The sequence below is a fragment of the Octodon degus genome, unplaced genomic scaffold, assembly GCF_000260255.1.
Source record: "Octodon degus isolate 3935 unplaced genomic scaffold, OctDeg1.0 scaffold00088, whole genome shotgun sequence".
NCBI lineage: Eukaryota > Metazoa > Chordata > Mammalia > Rodentia > Octodontidae > Octodon > Octodon degus.
Genome location: NW_004524664.1, coordinates 3,673,027 through 3,696,882, shown reverse-complemented (window position 1 = coordinate 3,696,882; position 23,856 = coordinate 3,673,027). Strand labels below are relative to the sequence as shown.

Sequence of the window (23,856 nt, the reverse complement as noted above, 5' to 3'; positions counted from 1 at the left end):
ATGAACCCTTCATTTCCCACCTGCAGTGCCCCCAGAGTGACCAGCACTTTCCTCTTGATCAGAAAAGTGGACATTATGATTTTTTTTTTTTTTTTTGTACAGGGAATTGTACTCAGGACCTTGCGTTTGCCAGGCAGCTTATGCCACTGAGCTATCTCCCCTGGCCCCCAAATTTTTAAAAATTAGTAAGAAAAATACACACTTCATTTTTCTATTAAGAATAGTATTTGTGGGGCCAGGGATATAGTTCAGCAGCATAAGCACCTGCCTGGCAAGCACAATGTCCTGAGTTCAATCCCTGGTACTGTAGAGGAGGGGGGAATAGTATTTGCTATAGGCAGCCATTTCTCATCTCACCTTGGTGAGGAAAAGACAGGGTGTAGAAGACATCGTACTCACACCACCTTCCTTTTCCTTTGGTTCAGAGTACTTTCTTTTCTTTTCTTTCTTTCTTTCTTTTTTTTTTGTTTGTTTGTTTTTTTAGGGAATGGTCTACAGGGTGTTCAGGGTCTCACTACTAGATTGGACTCATAGTGATCTGCCTGTTTACAGCCTCTCTAGAGGTGGGATTACAGGCATGTACCACCACACCCAGGCTATTTTCTGTGGCTTCAGAGAAATTGGAAACCTTTCTTCTCCTCTGAATCCTTCGTTGCTCATTCACAGATAGTCACTGCTCTGCTTTCAGCATAAGCACCCTGTGTGGGAGGCAGAGGGGACTCATTGAGACTTTTTTATTGGCAGAATATAAGTTGTGAAGACTTTCTTTAAAATATTTGTTAATTGAATGTGTGGCAGAACTTTCTAGTGCCCTCTGGTGGCCTTTTAGCTCCTGGCTGGCAAATTTGTATTGCAGAAGAGGTTGTGTGTGTGTGTATGTGGAGGGTATGTTTGTTACTATGGACAACCCAGGGACACTGTACCACTGAACTACACCCCCTAGCCCTTTTGAAATGTTATTGAAAAATAAAATTAAGGGTCTCACTAAGTTGCCCAGGCTGAATTTGAGCTTCTGATACTCCTGCCTCAGTCTTCTGTGGTGCTGGCATTACAGGTGTACCACCATATCAGGTTTAGGAAGATTTTATTCAGAGTGGAAGTGGGGAGACTGCTTCTTCCCCAAACCAGCAATTCCTCATTAAGAGGAATGATTTATTTAACTGTTGCCTGTAGCTCAAGCTTCTCAGAGGCTGAGGCCAGATCCTACGTCCAGGAGGTCAGAGCCAGCCTGGGCAGTAGAGCGAGGCCTGTGTCAAAAAAACAAGTTATTCCAGTTCCCTAGTGACCCAAAATAAGCAATATTGTTTGAAGAGCAAAACCCTAACAAATCCAGGACTCACGGGACTGGCTCTTCCAGCACTTCTGATGCTTTCACATTTTTCCTTGTGTTTTTTACCTGGCCAGTTCATCGCTGTTTTCTTTTTAAGCATAAGTTGTTTTTATGCCCTTGCTAATTGTCTGCATATTTGAGTTTATACTGTTGTACCAATGGCCAGTGAAATTGAAGGGAAGATATGTGGTGGTGGGACCTGGATGATTGGGAGGGCATAGAGGTTGTGTGTATGGGGAGTGACAGCCAGCCAGACACGTACTCTGTGGGTGTGGGAGGTAGCTTGTATGTGTGACTTTGTGAGAGTGTATGGGGAGGGTGTTTGTGCATTAGAAACTTCTGTGGGGGAAGATGTATAATTGGGTGGTATATGTGAGAATGGTGCGTGAGACTGTGAGACTGTGCAGGGAAAGTGTGGTGCATGTGCTATGTGTACACGAGAGTATGTGGGTTGGGTTGTTTTGTGTGACTGGGGCTACAGTGTGTGAGACCATAAGGAGGAAATGTGTGATTGTGTATGACATGTATGTAGTATGTATGTGTACGTTACAATGTAGGGGGGTTGGAGTGTATTTGTGTGTGTGTGTGTGTGTGTGAGTGACTGGGGCATATAGTGTATCTGTGTGAGAAAGTGTGGAGGAAGTGTGGTTTGTGTGACTTGTAGCATGTATGACATGTACCTAATGTGTGTGTACATGAGACTGTAGGTGGGGTTCTTGTGTTTTTTTTTTTGTGTGTGTGACTATATATGGAACTGTGTGTGATTGTTCGGGTGAGCTGTCATGTGTATGTGTGACTCAGCATGAGACTCTGTGGAGGAAGTGTGTGACCATGTGTGGTGTGAGTCCGTCTATATGAGGCTGTGTATGGAGTGGTGTTGTTGACTGGGTGTTGTGTGAGTGTGACCTGTGTGCGCTCTGGACTGCCAGCCCTATCTTACCTCCATAAATTCTGTTCGCAAAGTAGTGAGTTTTGCAGGGTATGGCTGCAGGTCAGGGTAGTCTTGTGGCTGGAAGATACTACTGCAGCTGACGCTCAGATTCCAGGCTTGTCAGGCCTTTGCCCCTCAGAGCCGAGCTACATGGCTTGTCAGTGTGGAAGCTCCCAGCAGCAGCATCACTGCCTCCCAGCCATCCCAGGGAGCCCGGATCTCCCTGACACTGTTCTTTTGCAGGCTCTGCGCTAGCTGCCCCTCCCCCACACTTCCTCCTCTCACCCTTCACAAACGTGTGGAAGCCAAAGCGTGGCGCTTCCTTTTTTGGTCATAGCTGAGCATCTTCCACTTGCATCACTGGAGCCTGGAGCTGTGCAAGGTCGTTGAGCTCCTCGCAGGCTGTTGTATGTGTGCCAGCCTCCACTGCACTGTGCTGGGGCCAACCTCGAGAAGGGCTGGCTCCCTATCTTGCTGATCCCCAGAGCTGCTGGTGGATGTTTCCAAGTAGCTGCCTGTAACTTGAGTGTGGATGGTGAAGACAAAGAAATTCTGAATATCTTAACTAGGGGGAAGTATTAGCTTCTTGCAGAGACCAAAGAAGGGCCCCTGCACAGGGAATCATTTTAAGATCTTTAAGAATTAAGGATATTCTTTCAGTTTGGTCCTTGATGGCATTGGTGGGAAACAGTGGATTCTGGCCTCTCTAAGGCAGCTTTGGGCCAGACCTGAGGAAGGCAGCCACACCATCTTACATTCCATCCCTGCCACCTCGACCAGGAAGATGATGTCCCTACCCAGGGCTCAACACAGCCACTTCTGGTGCCGCACCTGCTGCACTGCTGTTTTAACTCCTGCCTCCTCCCCCCACTCTTCTTTCCTCCTTTCCCTTCCGTCTCTTTCTCCTTTTCTTCCACCTCTCCTTTTTTCCCCACCTTTGAAGACAGGATCTCCCTATGTAATTCAGGCTGGCCTTGAACTCATGTGGCCCACACTAGCCTCCAACTCATGATAATTTTCCTGCCTCAGCCTCTTGAGTTCCAGGATTACAAGTGTGTGGCACCATGTCTGGTCAACACAACATCTTAAATCAAGAGGTTATTGAGCCAAGAGGCAGGAAACTAGTGACGAATGCAAATGTCTACCTTGTTGGCTAATGCAATGCAGAGATAAATTTCTTTATCTTTTCTTTTCATTTTTTGGTATTTAGTGTAGGGACTATAGGGTCTCACTACACAGATCTGACTTTCGTTATTCTCCTGTTTTCAGCTTCCTAAGCTCTGGAATTACAGGTGCTTGCTACCATGCCCTGTCTCAATTGCTGTCTCAGCGTTCCCCAGGGGTGGGGCTGGCACAGCAGGCTGGGGATAGAACCTCTGACCCCTGTGTCTGCCTAAGCAGGCACTTTAATCCGCTGAGCTATCTGGCCAGCCCTCTTTTTCTTTCTTTCTTTTTCCTTTTTTCTTTTTTTTTTTTTTTTTTTTTTTTTTTGAAATGGTTTCACTGTACAGTCCAAGCTGGCCTTGAACTCATGGCAACCCTCCTGCCTCAGCTTCCCAAGGGCTGGGATTACAAGTGTGCACCACCATGCCTGGCCCAGAGTTATATTTGTACATATAGAGTGATGTCACTAAAGTAGATTCATCCCTGTACCCTGGAGTCCCTCCCTGCTCAAGGACATTATCTTACTACAGGATCTTCCCTTTACAGGAGTCTTCTGCAACAGCGGAAAGGGTTGTCAGGAGACATAATTAGATGGGCTTGGGTCTGATGATCTTTGCTAGATCCAGTGTTGCTTTTAGGGAAGTGGGTGGGGACCAGAGTGGGCACTCAAGTGGTCAGGCCTGAGTCATTTCCTATCCTTGCACCTGGAGCAGGGGCTGGAGCCAGGATAGCTAAACTACATACCCTGGAGCTTCAGAGGAAACATGGACTGTAGATAGAAGGTGGAGGGAATGATCTGAGGTAGACAAGAACCAGAAATAACCTCTTCCAGCTGTTAGCAGCTTTAGTGGCTGAGCTCTATGGCCCTGCAGACTTGAGAGTTCTGTTGCAGTCACACAGGGCATTGTGGGTGAGGGGACATAGATGAGAAGGTATAGCATTAAACTTGCTGCTGGTCTGGAAGTTCTTGTTCTTCTGTTTGGATGGTGGAGACACAGCAGCCATGTAGATTGAGGTCTGCCATGTGTCCAGTGGCGTGCACTCACCTGTTGCCCCCTGCACCCCTCATGGGCAGGTACAGGACTGTGGTTTCCAGTGTGCCCTGAGGTATTGCTCAGTTGCTGGGCCAGGAGCCACACATTTAATGCCACTCATTTAAGGTAAAAGGACTTAAACACTCCATTTAGAGGGAAAAGGGGGAAACGGGAGAGCAGGAAGAGCAAGGAGTAAGGGAGCAGAGAGGGAGGAAGGGAAGAAGGAAATCAGTGGCTCCATAAATACATTAAAAATGCCCAGGCTTCAAGAATAAATGATGCATTCAAACAAAACCAACAGTTATTGATGGTGGCCTATCCTTTTCTTCCATGTGGCAAACTTTTAAAAGATTGAGCTCAACATCGATTAAAGATTGGGGAATAGGTATTCTCATACATTGTATTTAATAAAGGAAAATCAGTGCCTTTCTGGAGGGCACTAGGCTGTATGCATTGAATACAAATGCATTTGTTTAAGTACTGCAGTTCTGCTTCTAGGACCCCAACTAAAACTCCTGTGTGCATGTGAAGGGTGCACCTGCACGGGGCTGCTCCCCAGCTTCATGCATAGTGGGGACCCTGGCCCCATTAGTCTGTTTGCAGTTTGTGGTACTAGGGATCAGACCCTAGGTCTTCACACTGAGCTTAAGTCCTCAGTCCTTTTTCTTTTTTAATTTTGGAGCTAGGGTCTCACTAAATTGCCCAGGTAGAACCCAAACTTATGATCCTTCTACCTCACCCTCCCAATGTGCCCAGCTCAGTGAGCCAATTGAATATCACTCCTAGGGAAGCAACTTGGGCACATTGGGCATGGACACTTGGGCTGGTCAGTGTTGTTACACAGCGGGGAGGAGAGGCGAGGACACGGGCTGTGCAGGGAGGCAGATGCCACAGGGGACCAGACCAGAAGCTGCACAGCTGGTTCCCCCTTCCTCCTGTGGGGAGCAGAGCATTACGGTGCAGACAAGGAGTAGCAAATAGGAAGTCACCTTTTACAGAAGACAGTATGTATATTTAAATCCTACCTGTGTGAAATCCTACCTTTCTATTTTTCCATCCATCTACCCACATACATGTTTGTGTAAAAGAGGCACTTGCAAAGTTCTGCTTTTTTCTTCCATCACCCAAAATTATTTGAGCAGTCAGAACAAGATGGATAAGGTACTTTGTGTTCATGAAACTTACTTCTAGCAGGGAAAGACAAGTTATAAGTTGGAAAATAGAAATAGATTAATTGCAGATGTAAGCAGAGCTTTGAACAGATAAAAATAGTGTCTGTTGCTCACCAACATTTTAACAGTAGCTGTTTATCAAAGGCAAGTCACTGGGTTAGTTTTACTCTCTCTTTGAACTTTTCTTTGTTGCCAAAAATTCATTTTTCAATGACAGTGATCCTTAATGAGGAAGTCAGCTTTTTGTCACCTGACAAAACCCCTGAGATAAGCAACTGTAAGGAGGAAAGATTGATTTCTGCTCTCAGTTTCAGAGAGTTCAGCCCATGGTCAGTGGCCTCTTGCTTTGGGCCTGTGTGGAGAAAGAGAGATGGCAGAAGAAACCCATTCACCTCATCACAGCCAGGTAGGCAAGAGAAAGAGGAAAGGGCTGTGCCCCAGAATTTACCCCCAGACCCACTCTGTGACCGTTCTTCTTCCCATTGTGCCTCGTCAAGCTTCATCACTGCCCAGCGCTCCATGGGCTGGGGCCAGGCCTTGAACCTAAGGCTTCAACCACAACAGCAAGTTCTGCTGGGCCCTGTGACGTGTGCCTTCTCTGACTGAGCAAGCCACCCGCCTCTCCTCTTCTCACAGCCTTCACCTCAGCCACTCACTGGAAAGTGAAATTCTTTTCCTGTCTTTTCTCTCAGCTAGAAACTCTGTTACTCTTGGACTCCATGTATTTCACACATGATAATTTATAAATTGCCTGTTGACTAGTTTGCTTATCAAACTCCTTCACAAGCAGCACCACAGGAAATGGGCAGGGAGCCCGTTTTGATCAACGGTGTGTAGCACAGGCTGGCAAAGCTTGGCACTTATAAAATTTGAATAAATGGATATACACATATCTGTATCTTCCCCTTAATGAAGGTTTCTAGGGTTGGCCAGGCATGGTGGAACACACCTGTAATCCCAGCAGTCTTGAGGGCTGAGATAGAAAGATTGCAAGTTCCAGCCTAGCCCAAACAATTTAGCAACTGAGTAAGGCCTGTCTCAAAATTAAAAAAAAAAAAAAAAAAAAAAAAAAGCTGAGGAAGTAGCTCAGTGTGAAGGCCCTGGCTTCAGTCCCCATCAGGAGAGAAACATTTCTGCCTCTCAGAAAAGTGCTCAGATATGAGTGGCCAGGGCCTGAGGACAGCCCAGTGTGGGTCCCGTCTGTTTGTGTGGTTGCTTATCCTTTCTCTTCCAAGTGTGGTCCTCACACACCTGATAGACTCGCACTCACCTTACGAAGAAAAGGAAGCAGAAGTGGTTGTTTCTAAACTTTTTATACTGCAGGTTTGTAGTACATAACAGTTACGTTGCTGGTGAAAGTTGGTACAGGTACCCACCGTATCGTGTCTTCTTTCAACATTTTCCCTGCCCTCCGCTTGACCCCTTGCCATTTGAGAAGGATCTATCTCCCTACTTCCTATTATCTACCTTTTATTTTGTTCTTTATTTATAATTTGGGTTTCTCACAGAACAGAAATTATGCAGTATTTAAGCTGGTACCTCTGATTTGTTTCACTTCACATTAAGTTCTGAAGGTGCATCCTTATCCCTACAAATGACTCAATTTTATCCTTCTTTACAGCAGAGTAGTACTCCATTCTGCATAAATACCATAATTTTTTAATCCATTCATCTGTCGTTCACATATAGGCTGCTTCCAATATGTAGCTATTGTGAGTTGTGTTGCTGCGATCTTGGGTATGCATGTATCTCTGTAATATGATGTCTTTAACTCTTTTGGAAAGATACCTAAAAGAATAGGTGGGTTGAACAGAATTTGAGTTTTCGTACTTTCAGAATCACTATTAAGAGTTTCACAGTGGTTGTACAGTTTATACTCACAACAACAATGTAGAAGAGTTCCTTTTTCCCACTAGCTTTACCAGCAGTTCTTTTTATGGGATTACTTGAATATTTTTTCTGGGGTAGGAATCTCAGTGTTGTTTTAATTTGCATTTCTCTAATGTTCGGCGATGTTGAATATTTCTTCATATATTTATTTTCCTGAGAAGCAGTTTTATTCTTTAAGACATTGTTGCAAATTTATACTGACTGCTTGTGCTCACATCCCCCTGGGTCAGGATGGAGTCACAAGGCCACACGTAGCTGCTGGCGGAGGCTGGAGATGAGTCCCTCACGTCATGGCCATGTTCCAGTGAACACTGAGAGGGTTCTTTTACCAGGAGAAAGCAGAAAATAATGGACAGGGGTGTTAGCCCCTACTGTGGTAGTTGTGTGGAATGCAGAGGGTCAAAGCACACAAAGCACCTAAAGAAGCATTAGAGTCCCATTCTTTTTTGGTTTTAATAATTAAACTTGTGCATGTTAACAATTAGTAGAGATGGAGCAGAGCCATGAGTTATGTTTAGTAATCTGGAAAGGGAATGTCTTTTGACAGATTGAGTTTCCAACAGTGAACATTTCTCATTTCCTCTGAGAAGATAGAGGAGATTTGCATGACCCCCTCCCTCAGTAAATCAGCATTCATTGACTAGTTTAAAGCCAACTGGACCACTCTGGAGCCATAAGAATCTTTTTGCCCTCTGGACAGTGTTGACTTTACCTTGACGCTAAAGCAGCTTAAAACTCCAGTCCCCTGAATTATGTGGGCCCTTTGCTAAGTCTTCAGCAGGACCCTAGCACTGTGTTCATAGGATCCTTTTGCATTTTTCTTCAAAAGCATTTCACACCAGGCATGGTGCTGCAGGTCTGTTGTTCCAGCTGCTTGGGAAGCTGAGACAGGAGGATTGCAAAGTTGAGCCCAGGCTGGATAGTTAAGTGAGATTCTGTCTCTTAAGTACAGGCTGGGGCTGTGGTTCAGGGATAGAGAGCTTGCTTAGCAGGTGCAAGCCCCCACTTAAGTTGCCAGCATAGGGGCCTGGAGGCAGGAGGCAGCTTGAGGGGGAGCTTGAGAGAGAAAGGGAGATAGACTGAGGTTGGGACTTCCTCCAATTCTTACACTTCCTGCTTCACACAGAGTTAGGCTTCTATAAGCTGTCCCAAACCTCCTTCCTCACAGACCCACCACAGGAAGAGGCCTCATTTGTTTAGTTTACCTCTTTAATATTGTTTTTCAAAAGAAATCACCCAGAAGAAAAGCATCCTAGAAGACAGAGCTGCCCATCAAGAGAGGTGGTAAATAGATCTTTTTATGTCTCCCATAGAAGTACATCTTTCAGCTTTGGCTGTTTGCGGTGTCTTTGAGGACTCTCATTTGTATCAAAAGGAGTCTGTAGCAGGTCCCTGACTGGTGGAGGGTTTCACACTGGACACTAGCCTGGCACCCAAATTAGGCCCCAGGGGTCTCCTGCTCCGGCCCCACAGCACCCAGGGAGCAGCGCTCTGCCTGGTGGTGAGCATGGCCGCCTCCACCCTCCTTCCTCTCCTGCACTCCATGTGTGGTCAGTCTTTCCCTTTCTTGGTACTTGGGATCCAGTCTAGAGCCTTTCCATGTTGGGCCTTCAGAATTCACTTCTTACTTACATCAACTCCCAGCAGGTCTGGGTTTGCCTGTTATCAAGTGGCCCCTTGGCTAGAATTTCCTTGTAGATGGAGATTCTTCTATTGATTTCATTTTCAATTTTGAAAATTAATCTTTAGTCAGGCTAAAACAGTGTTGCTGGCACAGAGCTGGACTGCATATGGGGAAGAAGAGGAAGGCCTGATACAGATATATACAGACACAGACTCCTGCATTTAGCTGCTGGAGCTCAGGCCATCTGAAACTCTTGCTAAACTCAGATCAGTCATCCCTGTCCTGGAGTTGAAAATGCAGCCAACATAATCTTTTGATGTTTTTATCTTTAGCTCTGCCTCCCTCCCATGTTTGGCAGTACTGGGGATTGAACTCAGGGCTTTTGCACTGATCTACATCCCCAGCCCTTTTTATTTTTATTTTTATATTATTTTATGTTTACAACAGGATCTCATTAAGTCTCCAGAATGCCGAGGCTGGGCTCAAATTTGCAACCTTTCTGCCCTAGCCTTACCAAGTGCTGTGATTATAGGTATGCACCACCATGCATGTCTGTCTTTTTCCTTTAAAGGCATAATAATGTGTAATGCCCTGGGTTCTTTGCCAGCACTACCCACCCCCATCCACAATGAACACTCTCCTTCTGAGATTGTAGGGTCAGAAGGTAGGGATTAAGTGAGAAAATGAGGTAGTTGATGCGAGGGTTCAGCAGTGTCTGACTCGGAGTAAGCAGTTGCAATTGTTCTTAGCTGGCTTTGGGCGATCCCACTGGTTTTCAAGAGTTCCTGAGGTAATAACAGTGCTAACCTTTGTTTTTCTTCAGATTTGTTTTCATGCAGCCAAATCTGCAGTCTTTATTTTGTCTGTGGTTTTATTAATTACTTCTAAGTTGGACCGCCATCCTTCCTAGAGAGCTTTGACAGATTCTGTTGCTTCTAGAATTTTTTTCTCCCTATGGTTTGATTTTTATTATTTAGCCATCCACTCCATCTGGATTTATCTTGGTATATGCTCCAAAGTAAGGCTTTAGCTTGTCTTTTTTTTCTCATTGCCAGTTATTCTCCAACCATTTATTAGATAATCATTTTTTGTGTTGTAACAGCTTTATTATATAACAAATGCTTATATTTTATAGAGGCCCTTTCCGAACTTTGAATTTTGTTTTTGCTGAACAAAGATCTGCCTATTTTTGCATAGATATGTTTTAATACCTTATAAGGCTATCTCTTTATTAACTCATAGTTATTTGGGAACGGGGTTAAGGAATCTAAAATACGCTCATCAGTTTATTTCTCCAGATCAGCTTTTGAAAAATATTCAAAATTCTGAGAAACACACTCTAGGAATTTTTAGTGAAATCAAGACCTTAACAGTTAAAGTTAATTGGATAACTGAGTGCTGGCCCCACCCCCGGGGTGCACTGAGCAGGCAGTTGGGCAACTGAGACTGGGTGCGGGCCTGTAATCCTAGCTCTTGGGAGACTGTAAACAGGCGGATCATTACAAGTCCGATCTAGTAGTGAGACCCTGAACACCCTGTAGACCTTTCTCTAAAATAAAAAAAAAAAAAAAAAAAAAAAGATAGCTGGGCATGGTGGCATATGCCTGTTGTCACACAAATTCATGAAGTGTTCCATATTTTTATGTAATATTGTTTTCTTCAAAAACAAGAAATAAAAGTGAATTGGATAATATCATAATCTTTACAATATTATTTTTATCAACTTGGAACATTGCTAATCTTTCCACTAATTCAGCTAGCCTATATGTGCTATTGAAGAAAATGAGTGATGTGGTCATATTTGGATTTAAAAAAAAAAAAAAGCTAGGAAAAAAATAAAAAAAAAAAAACTAGGTGTCTGGGGAGAAGCTTACTTATATAGACTGTGCTCTCCTGGACAAGGATCTAAGTTTGATCCCCAGCACCACAAAAAATAAATAAAACATTTATTTTCCTTTGTGCAATTGGAGATGGAAGCCAGCACCTCACACATGCTAGACAAGTACTTTATCACTGAGCTCTATCCCCAGTCCTTTTTTGTTAAGACAGGCTCTTATAAGTTCCCCAAGGTGCCCTTGAATTTGTGATCCTCCTGCCTTAGCCTTCTCAGGAGCTGGATTTGCAAGCATGCACAGCTATGCCAAATTTATATTTCTTAATACACACCCCCCCACACCCCCACACACACTTCCCAAATAACTGTCCCCTTTTTCTAATTTGTATTATAACAGGAACATACCTTCCTTTAGATTTCACATACCTGTAGATTCAGAACAAATAGCTAACTTGAAGAGATATAAGCTAGAATAAATAGGAAGTTACGTATGGTGTCCTGGAGCCTGTTTACTTTCCTTTTTTTAATAATCACTCAGTAATTGAGGAAGATTGTTTTTCACAAACCATGAGTTACTGTAATCAAATATCTCCAAATCCCCAGAGTAAGGATTAAGGTGGAGTGGCTGTCAAGATTATTCTGGAAAGATTTTTGTGGTTTTGTTCACTCTTCTTCCCAGGCCCTCCTGCCAGTGAATCTCTGCTGCTCCTTCCGGCTGCCTTCCCAATCTGCTGCCTTCTAGCCTCCCAGGGGCATTTCCTGTATCAGAAATGGGGACATGGAGTCTCCTGAAGGGTCACAAATACATTCTGAAGTTAGAGAGAATGTGCTATCAGGATGATCTTAGATAATGGGGGTGTTATTTGAGGATGTGTTATAAATGGAATAAGGTTTTTTTGTTTTTTTTTTTTTTTATCTGAATGCCCTCAGGGGTGGTTTGGCTGGCTGGAGTGTTGTGGGGATTGAACTACAGCAACCTGAGGCTGACAGCTTTGTGGAAGCAGCCACTTAAACAACTGAGCTAAGGCCATGCCCCCCAGGATGTGTTATAAAAATTTGAAAGATTTATTTTATTTTGGAGGTGAGGTAGAGGAGAGGTCATAAAATAGCTGTAGGAAAAGAAAATTAAATTTCCTGAATTTCTTCAGCCCTTTTAACTCACACCTTCCACTTCCAGCCTCCTGCTAGCTAGGCCAGAGAACTAAAAGAAACATTTCACATTTAGAGTAATGTTCCTTATTAGAAACTTAAATTCATAAACAATTTAGATGAGGTTTCATATGATGTTTTTCATCTGAGGTCTATGAGACTCTGGAATGTGGGGGCCCCTTCTTCCTATCTGCTCAAAAGCAATCCAAGTTCAACAAAAAAGAGCAAAAAGTACTAAAATCAATTAAGAGTAATTCCACAAAATGAGTAATCCCACATTCCTGTTCCACAGGCTCTGTAAATGCAGCACTCTTGTTGGGCAGGAAAGACCAAACGTATCTACTGACATAGAAGTTATTTCTAAATTTAAATATTAGTTGCTATTTTGGGTGGATCTCTTTGTTTTCAACACCCCGATTTATGGTAGTTGTTGGGAAGAACTAGGGATGACATTGGGATTATATTCCTCACTTACAATAAAAACACTGATCTCACTTTATGTCTTTTTCATTCAACAACTGCTTTTTTACTACCCTCCCATCCTGGTATAAAGAAATAGCTTGGATTTTCTTATGTTAGTAACATAGTCATAGTATGACTAAGTTAGACTGAGAGGACCTCATAGACCTGGGTTCTCGACAATTTGTTTAGTGTAAACATCATAAAATACATCCACATGACAGGTATGCTGTGGGTCTGGTCTGTGAAGTAGGTTGAATAGTGTACTTTGGGGGAAATCAAAAATTACTTTTGTGATACAGGATAAAATAGATCAGAGGACAAATGGGATGAGCGTTGTTCACCAGAGCAAAGTCTGGAAGGATGGATGCAATCTAGATCCTTCAGTGGATGCAGTCTAGATCCTTGTTAATCTTTCTGGAGCATTGAAAGACTATAAACTGAGCCAGATCCTGTGGCACAAGCCTACCATTCCAGCCACTCAGAAGGCAGAGGCAGGAAGATCACAAGTTTAAGTGCAGCCTAGGCATACTATTGAAACCCTTTCTCAAAATGCAAAAAGGACTAGGGGTGGGAGGCTAGGATGTAAGCACCCTGTGAAGACCCTGGGTTGAATTCCCAGTACCGCTTCCCCGCCAAAAGTGTAACAAGTGGACATAATTTTCTCTTTTGGAAAATGAGAAAGGAGCTTCTCTTCCTTCAGTATGATCTTTTTCTCTGTGTGTGCTGAGGACCTTGCTCATGCAAGGCAAATGCTTCACTACTGAGCTATCCTCCTGTCCCCTTTACACTAACATCTCAAGTATGAATTTCCCAATGTGGGTGTGTGTGAATGGTGGATGGTAGACTGTAATTCTCCAGGTGATGATAGCCTACAGGTAACAGATAGCCAGGATAGCATCAGATCTCCCAAGGTTAAGCCTAAGCTGTTGTTATTGGCAGTGTCGTCCTGTTCAGACATCAGCACATCTTACCTGCTCAGGCAGAAAAGCAGGCAGGGTGGCCACAGGCCTTCTTTGGCAATGGCAGTTCTAAACCACGAGAACAAGCTACTATTCCTAGTTCTGATTTGGCAACCTGGGCCAGGTAAGGAAGCACCAGCCTGAGAACCGCTGACAGAATCGTAAGCTACAGAGTAGCTAGCAGGGCATTCTGCTTTGTTTAAATTTATAGTGCAATACTAAAAGTTAAGAGATTAGGGTTCTGCATTCCCTTCTGGCACTAATCTGCTATGTGCCTTTAGGCAGGTAATGTGCCTTTTCTGCTTCCATCCCCTATTGCCAAATGAGAATGGTAGAAATTTTTTCAGAAACTCATCTAGTGGAGCATGCCAGAAGCTGCTGAGCTTCTGCCGAGACACCTAGAGGTCTTCACCTGTTCCTTTTTGAATTTCCAGTAGGCCTGTAGTTTTGTAAAACCTTCCAAGCTGCCTGGCAATTTTGTTTACATCATAATTAATCTGGCATTTTGTTTTAGTTGAATTAGTTAAGTATTCGGCTTATCAAATTCTTAGTTTATTAGAAAAATACAGATAAATCACCCAGGTTTTTCTATGCCCTTGATCTTTTTGTTTTCTCCATGGTTTCTTTCTCTCTGATTAACTCAGGCCATCTGGGCCCTTCTTCCTGTCCTCTTCTGTCCTCAATGACACCACTTATTCGGATTTTAGTTGCTGTTACTGCTTGCCTAGGAAAAACCATCAGGGAAAGAGTTATTTCTGCTCACAGTTTCAGAGGAAAACCCATGATCTGTGGTCAAGGGCTTCTTGTTTCCATGGTCACTCCAAGCAAAAACACCAGCAGTAGGGCATAGCAGAGGGAATACCTCACCTCACGAAGCCCAGGAAACAGAGGAAGAGGGAAAGGGAGTTAGAGCAGAAGGGACTGAGGGCCACCTGGTCTGTTTCCATCACCTCCACTAATGCCATGAAATTTTGATCTTGTCAGTAGGTTAATCCACTTGAAGTTAGAGCCCATGATCATGATTCAGCCTGTACCCCAAGACCCCATCAGCTGGCAACTAAGCTTTTATCACATGAGTTTGGGGAGACATTTTAATCCATAGTGCCCCTCTTGTTTCACTGGTGGTCAGAAATTGCAGTGATTTTCTGCTCCTTCTAGTGTGAAAGCATTTCCCTTATACTTACTCAACGCGCTGCTACTTACTAACAGGTGGAACAAAAGAGAACATTAGTTCCAATTCTGCTTATAACTGTGAGAGAAGTTGAGCCTCTTCACAAGGCCGCTCCAGGCAGGGAGAACAACAGTTTCACAAGTCTGCCAGTCTTGCCTCCTTTCTTCTCTGCCTGCAAATTGTTGTCTGAATGATCTGTACTCTTAAGTGCCAATGTCGCCTACTTGTTCCAAAGCCTGAGGTCTCCCCTTTGCCCAGCCAGGCACCATGGGCCAGGAAAGCACACACCTGGCTTTGGTTTGCCTTGCAGCTCCACCAGAGTTAAAACAATTTAAATTTGGAAGAACATTTATAATATTGGAAGATTTATAAAATCCAGGATTTGGGTTTTGCTTGGAAGATAGTTAAAAGGCAATACTGAGCAGCAGAAACTGTGGAGGTATGACCATTAGTCAGGGTTACCACCCCCTCTATAAGCTGGAGAGCCATATGAATTTGCTCCCCTACTACAGGAAAAATCCTAATTTATTAACAGGGGCATGGAGTCTTGCAAGTTAGCTCTGCCCCATCACCCTATCTTCCTGCCCCATCCCCACAGTAATGCTGTAAGAAAGATAGGGTTTGCCTATCTGAAGTTTTTGTCATGACAGTTACTAAAGCGGCTTTATCTAAAAAGGGACTACTGCACTGCAGTTGGACAGTGGCAGGCAGAGATGGGGATCAACTCCAAATACAAGGACAGGTGGGCTGGGAAGATAGGCCAGCGGTCAAAGCACCTGCCTGGCTAGCAAAAGGACCTGGGTTTGATCCCTAGTACTGCATGTTGTGCCAGCCCACTGAAACCAGGAGTGGTGGTACATGCCAGTAATCCCAGCACTGGGGAGGCTGAGCTAGGAGGATCACTACAGGTCTGTGCTGTGTAGCATGATCCTGTACCAAACAATAAATAAAAGATTTTAAAAACTAAGAAAAAAAAAAAAAAAAACAAGGACAAATGGGATTGGTTGCCAGGTTAGGGACCATGCTGGGCTCTACAGAAGGAGTCACCAAGGGGGAGCTGCAGGGTTAAAGCAGGATTCTGGGTAAGCCAATGTGCTGGAATTCTTGCAGCAAGCAGGCCAGGTGAGAGAATGAGGGCCCTATTCTCACAACCAGCCCATCAGGATTCTTGATGAAATGAGGCTGTACCAGCACAGCTGCTGAAGAGCAGGGCTGAGGCACAGAGGGCTGAGCGGAATCTTACTAGAGTTAGCTATAGGGGAGTCTTTGTCAGCCTGTTCCAATCCAGTTGCTATCTTGGTTTATTTAGTCTTTATCCAAAAGACTCATCCCGCACATCTCCCTGGAGCATGGATTAGCTGGAAGACATACACCTGGCCACGATTTAGGGAGCGTTTCAAGAGCGTTCTCCTTATTTCTTCTTTTTTGGAGCTGGGACTTAAATCTTATGCATGCTAAACACAGTACTGTACCACTGAGCTGATGTTCTTGGTGTACTGATCCATAATTTCTCAGAAGGACAGGAAGCAAAGGCAGGAAGAGAACAGGTGGGGCCTTTCTGTGCTTATGGTCATTTTCAAAACAAATACCTCTTCATTTGTTTGGCTGGTTGTGTATTTTTTAGACATTCTGCTCAGTGAAATTTAAAACAGATTTATATTTTACTTTCTTTAGGATAGTTGCTGTCAGACATTGCCCATTCTTTCCCAGAATTACAGGAAAATTGATAGATCAGTTATCCTCATTATTATACTCATAGAAAATAAAATCAGTTCAGGCTATGGAGTATGTACCTCCACTGCTGTTCCCACTAAGTCCAAGAACTTCCGGAGGATTTATCTCCAGAAAGCTGGGTATTTGTCCTCTAGTTTTTTGGCTTTTTTTTTTTTTTTTTTCAGTACCAGGAATTGAACTCAGGACCTTACACTTGCCAGGCAAGTGCTTATCTACTGAGCTATATCCCTGGCCCTCTCTAGTTTTAATAACTTGTTCCCTAGTCAGGGTTACCATGTTGGGACCATCATTGAACTTGGGTTCTAGCTTTTGTCAGTGCAAAGCCTGAATTCCCCAGGAGCAGCCAGGTGAATTGATGTTGCCCCAGTCAAACTCACATAGACTGTTAACTAGAACATTCATTTTTGTGTACATTGATTAAACACCTTTTGAACATATGGCCCCATCCTAATCTCTAGGGAAACAAAAATTCCTCAGGTGTGGGACATTCTTCCTGACTTTAAAATTTTATGGTACAGAAAACAAATGTGGGGCTGGAGAAATAGCATAAGCACCTACCTGGCAAGCATAAGGTACCAAGTTAGATCCCCGGCCCTGGAACTCTGGCACAGTGGTGGTGGTGCATGCCTATAAGCCCAGTACTCCAGAGGTTGAGACAGGAGGATTGCTGCAAGTTCAAGACCAGCCTGGGGGCCACAAAAGTGAGCACAAGGCCAGCTGCATATCGAGACCCTGTCTCAAAAACAAACAAAACAAATGTGCAAATAAATATGTTGCACATATTGTGCTAAGTGCAACGTGGCCTTCCATCCCAGGTGTGCCTGAGACAACCCTAGTAGCTACCTGATGTCACAATTAATAATACTATTTCATTTCTCAGCTGTCACAATTAATACTCTTTCATTTCTCAGCTGTAAAAGCTATAGTAATGATCCTTAGGCATGTTCAGGATATAGGAAGGGTAGAAACCAGGAAGAAGCCAGCCTCATTTCCCAGAATAGCTGCTCTAACCGGAGATGAAGGAAGTCTGGGCAGCTGTGGCTTGGGAGCTCAGGGTTGGAGCTGGGAAGAGGTGGGTCCCAAGAATAGTCAAAGAGAGATTGCTCTGGAAGCAGCCTTCAGTTGGGTTCACACTGGGCATTGTTTACGAAATTCACCAATGACAATTCCTCGGAGACACTTACTAAACAAGCAGTTTTTCAGATCTTGTTGGCAGTTTGGATTGGAGTTCTTTTGTGGGGGTCAGGGTGGGGGACAGTTGAACTCAGGCCTTCTCACTGAGTAGACCCATCCCCAGAACGGTTTTGTTTTGTTTTGTGAAAGAGGGCCTCACTAAGTTGTTAAATTGTTCCTGCCTTAGCCTCCTAAGTGCTGGGATTACAGACTTGCACCTCCATGCCCAGCCTAGGGTATATTTCATATGGACCCAAATAAAACAATAACTCCTGCCTACTTCATTTCTAGAACACACTAGACATTTGTGTTTATCTCTGGAAAGAAGCTGAAATGAATGCTTCCAGACATCCTAACCCAGTCTTTTTTCAGATGAACACCTGCTCTTCCTTTATGGTAGGATACATGTCAGGCCATCTCTTGCATTTTTTGTTTCTGTTTTCATAATTGAATGGGTGAGATTAAGTTATGATTCATTGGCAATACAAATGCCAAGCTCTTTCAGAGGAGTGATCCTGTCCCCAAATTTTGGGGCTGCTCTCCCTGTGGGAAACTTCAGCCACTTCCCAGATTCACTGCCACTCTGGAAAATGTAACAGTACAAGCAACAGTACTCAAGCAAGGCAATAATTAAACCAGGTGTCAAGGCGGCTGGTTCAATTGGAAGTGAGCACACTACCGGATTTGGGAGACGCAATACTCAAACAGAATCTCTGGATGGAATATGAAAAAAATCAGCGGTTTTCCTGTGCTTTCAAACACAGACGTTTTTATTTGAGGGTTGCCATCACCAGGCCAGCTGGCTCACTACTGAAGCAACAATGTCAAAATCAAAAGACTTAGAAGTTGTGAAAAGAAACCCCCAAGACAGGAAGGAAGAGCATCCCGCGGTGCTGTCCCTGGGTCATCTGAGTCCTTCATCCAGGACCTGGCCACCCACTACCGAGGTGGCAAACCGATGGGAAGGCACAAGGCGGTTTGGATTCTTGTCCTTGGTCGCTCTTTGTGGCGTTGCTGGGGGATTTCCAAAACCCTGAGTGCGGCAGAATGATGAACCAGCCAAAATCGTTCACGCTGCGTCAAGGAGGGGGAGGGGTACACCCATGCGCAGCAGCCGCGAAGTTGCGTGTGTGTGTGTGTGTGTGTGTGTGTGTGTTTGCGCGCGCGCGTGTGTGTGAGGGGCTTAACTTCTGCGCCATCCAGTGTCACCCACCCACTCAGTCACGCTGCAAGAGAAAGACCTAAGTAGAAGAAGAGGCAAAGTGCAGCGTGCACAAACACGAGCTCCTGGGGGGGGGGGGGGGCTCTTGCTGCCTGAGGTGCGGCCGCGAAGCCCTCCGCCCGAGGTCCGGGCGCAACCAGCGCGGCGCCGCGGGGGCGGAGCCGAGCGCGCGACGCCGCCTTCAGAGCCCGCGCCGTCCCCCCGGCCAGCGCGCGGGTAGTACGGTCCGAGGGGGCGGCTCTGGGCGGCTGAGGCGCGCCCGGCGGGCCGGGCGAGAGAGCCGGCAGCGCGCGGCGCACTCACCAGGCCCGGAGCGGGAGGCGCCTTTGCGGCGAGAGCAGCCCGGCGGCTCTGTGTGGAGAGGAAGCCCGGCGCGCGGGCCCCGACGGCGCGCGCCAAGCCACGTCCGCGCCGGCCCGCCGCGCTCCCGGGCGCTGTCACCGCTTCCCTCCATTTTGAAAGGGAAGAGGCGCTCCGCCTCGCCGGCCTGCCCGCCCTTGGAGCCGGAGCCGGAGCCTCAGCCGAGCTCATGGCCTTCAGCCCTTGGCAGATTCTGTCCCCTGTGCAGTGGGCGAAATGGACGTGGTCGGCGGTGCGCGGCGGGGTCGCCGGAGAGGACGAGGCCGGAGGGCCCGAGGGCGACCCTGAGGAGGAAGACTCGCAAGCCGAGACCAAATCTTTGAGTTTCAGGCAAGTACACAGCATCCCTGTCGAGATACGGCCACTGCCATCCCGCCTGCATCCTGCCTGCATCCATCGCGGTGTCGCGGCCGCTCGGTGTGTGTGTGTCTCCCGCATGACGCTGTTCGTGGCCATGCTGCGTCCCTGCCAGCACCAGGCCCCCGCTGTGCATTGGAAAGTTCGGGGTGCTCTGTCTTCCCCAGTGTTTCCTTTGCCCATTCTCAGCAATTCCTGAGCCCAGCCCAGAATCTGCAGTCTCCGCGTTCCTGTTTGCCTCGATCACTTTCTCTGAGCTCCGACTCCCCCAGCCTCTGCCCCGACACAGCCACAGGGGTGGTGTCTCTAGCTCACCAGGTGGAACTTAGAGCCCACCCCCTCTGGGCCCCACCGTGTGTCCCCCAAATGCAGCCGCGGTGAAGAAGGTCGTGTGGTGTTAGGCCCCTGGCAGCTGGTGAGAAATGGTGGTCTCTGCCGAGCTGTCACCCGCGTGATTGCGGAAGGCAGGTGACAGTATTCTTAGCCTTCTGCCCAGAGAGTCAGACAGGTAGAGGCCTACCCAGGAAAAAGAAATGGCTAGGGCTAGCTGAATTTTGTAGTGAAAGTGTTTATTTTTAAGCCTCTGGAAAAGTGGTCTGGTGAGAAAAAGAGTGTGAAAGTGCTTTTTTCTGGGGAGAGATGACCTCAAAAATAAATGGTGCTGGAGAATAGCTCTTGAGAAGAAAGGAGATTTTAGGGAGCCAGGTTGTCAGACTGAAGAGCCCAAGAGAGCAGTGCTTTTTTTAAAAAAACCAAAAAACTGCATCACAGAGACCTCCTGGAAGCCAGGATCACTGGTTGTAAAGTTAGATAGGCAGAGATACTGGACTTCGACCTTGGTGGAGATGTAAAATTTAAAAAGCATTCAAAATACCGTTGAAAGTGGTAATTCCTCATTTTTCCCCCTTGGCAGCTCGGATTCTGAAGGTAATTTTGAGACCCCTGAAGCCGAAACCCCAGTCAGATCACCTCTCAAGGAATCCTGTGATTCATCACTAGAATTGGCAAGACCTGAGGCCAAAACCCAAGGTAAAGAAAAACTTCAAAAAAAATTTTTTTTTGCCTCTTTTTGTTTCAAAGTTTTAAAAATATGTACCTGAAAGTTTTAAAAACATGTACCTGAAACATTAATTTAGGATCCCTTAAGCAGGTTTACATTGTTTATTTGCTCTGAAAGGGCATTTTTTAAGTTTCCTGGGTTGTTTAGAAGGTTTTTTGTAATTGCTTTTTGCTTTCCTGAAATGGAACTTTTTTTTTTTTTTTTTTAATTAGTACAGGGTCTACAGGGTCTCACTACACAGGTTGGACTTGCAGTGATTCTCCTATTTTCTGCCTCCCAAGTGCTGGGATTACAGGCGTACACCACCATGCCCATTCTCAGTGCACTGGGGGCGAGGCCAGCATAGCACGCAGGGGATCAAACCCAGCTGCTGCGCTTGCCTAAGCAGGTGCTTTAGTCAGCTGAGCTATCTGGCCGGCCCACGAAACATTTTTATGAAACAAAACATTATGATCATTTGGTGATCAGAGATTTCTTCTTAGAATGCAGTTTATGTGTTTAAAAATTGAAATTTTCATTCGTACACCTTTCTGCTGGGCCCTTCTCAGCTGCTAAAAAAATGAAAACCTACAATGATGGAGTGGTTATGTTTAGATTTGGCCTCAAAGACCCTTTCCTTTTCTACCCAGAAAAGCTGGATAGACATATTTCTCTATCAATACCCTCAGAGCCCAACCTTGAGCCTGCCCTTCATCTGTAGAAGATTCTACTGTTCTGCCTTGATTTAGAAACCTTTTTTTGGTCACACAAGACAGTTTTGAATAAAATTTCACCTGCCCTAATAGATTTCATTTGTTTATTCTCTAAGTAAAGTATACTGTGATTTAACTGTCAAGTCCTCCTCTCAGCGAATGTTTAGGAGGGAGGTGTGCCTTTTAGGGGTTAAATAAAACATGTATTGGCTTGTATACTGTGGAGAATAAGAGAACACGAGAAAGGGAACTAGAGAATCTGGAGTGGAGACTAAAAAGGTGACCTGAACAGAGACCTGGAAGAGAAGGACTGAGGGAGCAAGACTTGTAGATTCCTAGGAAACAGACCCTTCCAGCTGAAGGGATGACATCCACATCCACAAAGCCCTGAGTCAGGGCTGGCCTGCAGTGGGTGAGGCACTGGGGTGGGAGGTTCAGGACATGCTTGAGGCCCCAGGGAGGCCATTGTGGCTGGAGAGGAGTGATGTGGCAGGCAGTAGGGAGAGGCTGAGATCAGCAGGGTAGTAGAAGGTCCAGTCTGATGATTTGGTTCTCTGAGTGAGAGTGAAAGCCTTTGGAGGGTGTGTTAATTTCCTAGGGCTCTCATAACCAAATGCTATAAACAGTGGTTTAAAATAGCAGAAATTTATTTGTTCACAATTTGGAGAACGTAAAGTAACACAAGCATGCTCCCTTTGGTCTCTGGAAAGAATCTAAGCTTTTGGTTTGTGGCAGCCTCATGCTGCTCTGCCTCATCAGACAGGGGTCTTTCTCTGTGTATCTGTGTGGTCTTCCTGTGAAGGCCCTGGTCAGTAAATTAGCCCCCATCTTATATTCTTTCCTTTTTTTTTTTTTTTTGTGGTACCAGGGATTGCTCAGGCCCATGTGCTTGCCAGGCAAGCATTTATTCTACTGAGCTATTTCTCTGGCCCTAGGGCCCACCTTAATCCTTTATGACTTAATGTTAGCAAGGTTAGGCCTCCCAAGTTACTATTTCCAAATAAGGACATACTCACAGGTACCAGGTGTTACAGCTTTAACATATCTTTTTAAAGGAGTTTTCTTTTTGGCAGTGCTAGGGGTTGAACCCAGGGCTACTACTTAGATACTCCTCTACCCTTAACATATCTTTTTAAGAGGCACAATTAAGTTCAGGACAGAGGGCTTTAAGCAGAGAAGTATTATACTTTGATTTTTTTTTTCTGAGAGGCTCTCTGGCAATTATGCAGAGAAGGGACTCCAGGATGCATGTCTTTGTTATGCGTTTTTCTCTGTTCCACTGTCCGACACTATCATTCTACAGTGGTAGGTAGAGCCAGTGTTTACCCAGTTACCTAACTTGGGGGGATTTTTTTGTTTGCTTTTTGTTTTTTGAGACAGGGTCTCAATATATAACCCAGGCTGGGTGGTCTTTGAACTCATTATGTATTCCAGGCTGGTCTCAAACTTGAGGTGATCCTCCTGCCTCAGCCTCCTGAGTGCTGGGATTACAGGTGTGTGCCAGCATGCCTGGCTGCCCTATGTTTGAACTGGTGACTTCCAGTAGTCCAGTTAATGTACTTTACTGGCTAGAAATTTCTTTATAGATTTCTCAGAGAAGTCACTCTTCTCATAGACTTTATGGTGGTGCTAAAATTACTGGTAAATGACATCAGCTTTTTATGACTGGTTTTTGCATTTGAGAGCTCTGTGCAGTACCTATCCTGCCAGAGTCCAGCAAATGTCTTCTGCCTGACCTGGGAGCATTTGCCTTGGTCAAATCACACAGATTATGCACTAGGGGCTTTGTGTGCAGCACAGCCCAGTGCAGCATCTTCAGTGACTGCCACTTGTTACTCATAGCTTCCCTTTTCCTTTCAGGATTAACAGATCAGAAGCCAGACTAAAAAAAAGTCTGAAAGAGTTATTTTGTGGCCTTCTCATCAAATTTACATAAAACTCACAAGACACACGTTAAGTAGCTGTCTGAAAGCTTCTTTGAATTGCCCTCAGCCTGGGCAGCTCTTCCTCATCCTTCCAAGCAGCTGCTACCCTGAGTCATCCTGCCAGATTCTTTCCCATTTGAATAGATGTGCAGAGGTTAGGCCCCCAAAGCCACAGAGACCCAATTGTTGAATCCTTCCTGTTCCAGTGACTCTCACATTCTTTCTCCTTTTGTCTAAAAGGAAAACTTTGAAATGTTTGTGTTTTAGGGAGTTTTGCATCAGGAAAACTCTGTAGGGTAGTTACAGGATACAGACTGTAATTGTAGGGAGTGAAGGGTGGTAGTGTACAGTCTAGGAAACAACCCACAAATTATGAAACCTCTCATTTCAAGGTCTTCTAACAGTAGAATGATTGCTCAGTAGCCTGATTGTGTCCTGCCTTTTAGGGCTTCTTCTACATTGCATCTGGTGCTGATCCAGTCTTGTGGATCGCCTTGTCCACAGGCAGCATATGTGAAAATACCACCAAAGCGTAGGTCAGACAGGAAGATTTCAGTAGGCAAAATTCCTTCTGAGTTGTTCATGTTGAAGTTTAATTTCTGAGACTGGATTT

The 23,856-nt window shown here is 45.2% G+C and overlaps 1 protein-coding gene across 6 annotated transcripts in view; it reads left to right on the top strand.

Moving 5' to 3' along the window:
* The window catches only part of Tacc1 (transforming acidic coiled-coil containing protein 1), a 112,385-nt gene that overhangs the window by 18,449 nt on the left and 70,080 nt on the right, over window positions 1–23,856 (top strand). For 2 of the 6 annotated variants that reach the window (XM_004637242.2, XM_004637241.2), the window contains exons 1-2: window positions 19,127–19,539; window positions 20,480–20,595. In XM_004637242.2, coding sequence (XP_004637299.1) covers window positions 19,379–19,539; window positions 20,480–20,595 — 277 coding nt within the window. In that variant the 5' untranslated portion in view covers window positions 19,127–19,378. Of the gene's footprint in view, window positions 1–19,126; window positions 19,540–20,479; window positions 20,596–23,856 lie in introns of those variants that run through there. The other 4 variants (XM_023722029.1, XM_023722028.1, XM_004637244.2 and 1 more) reach the window with 2 other exon arrangements.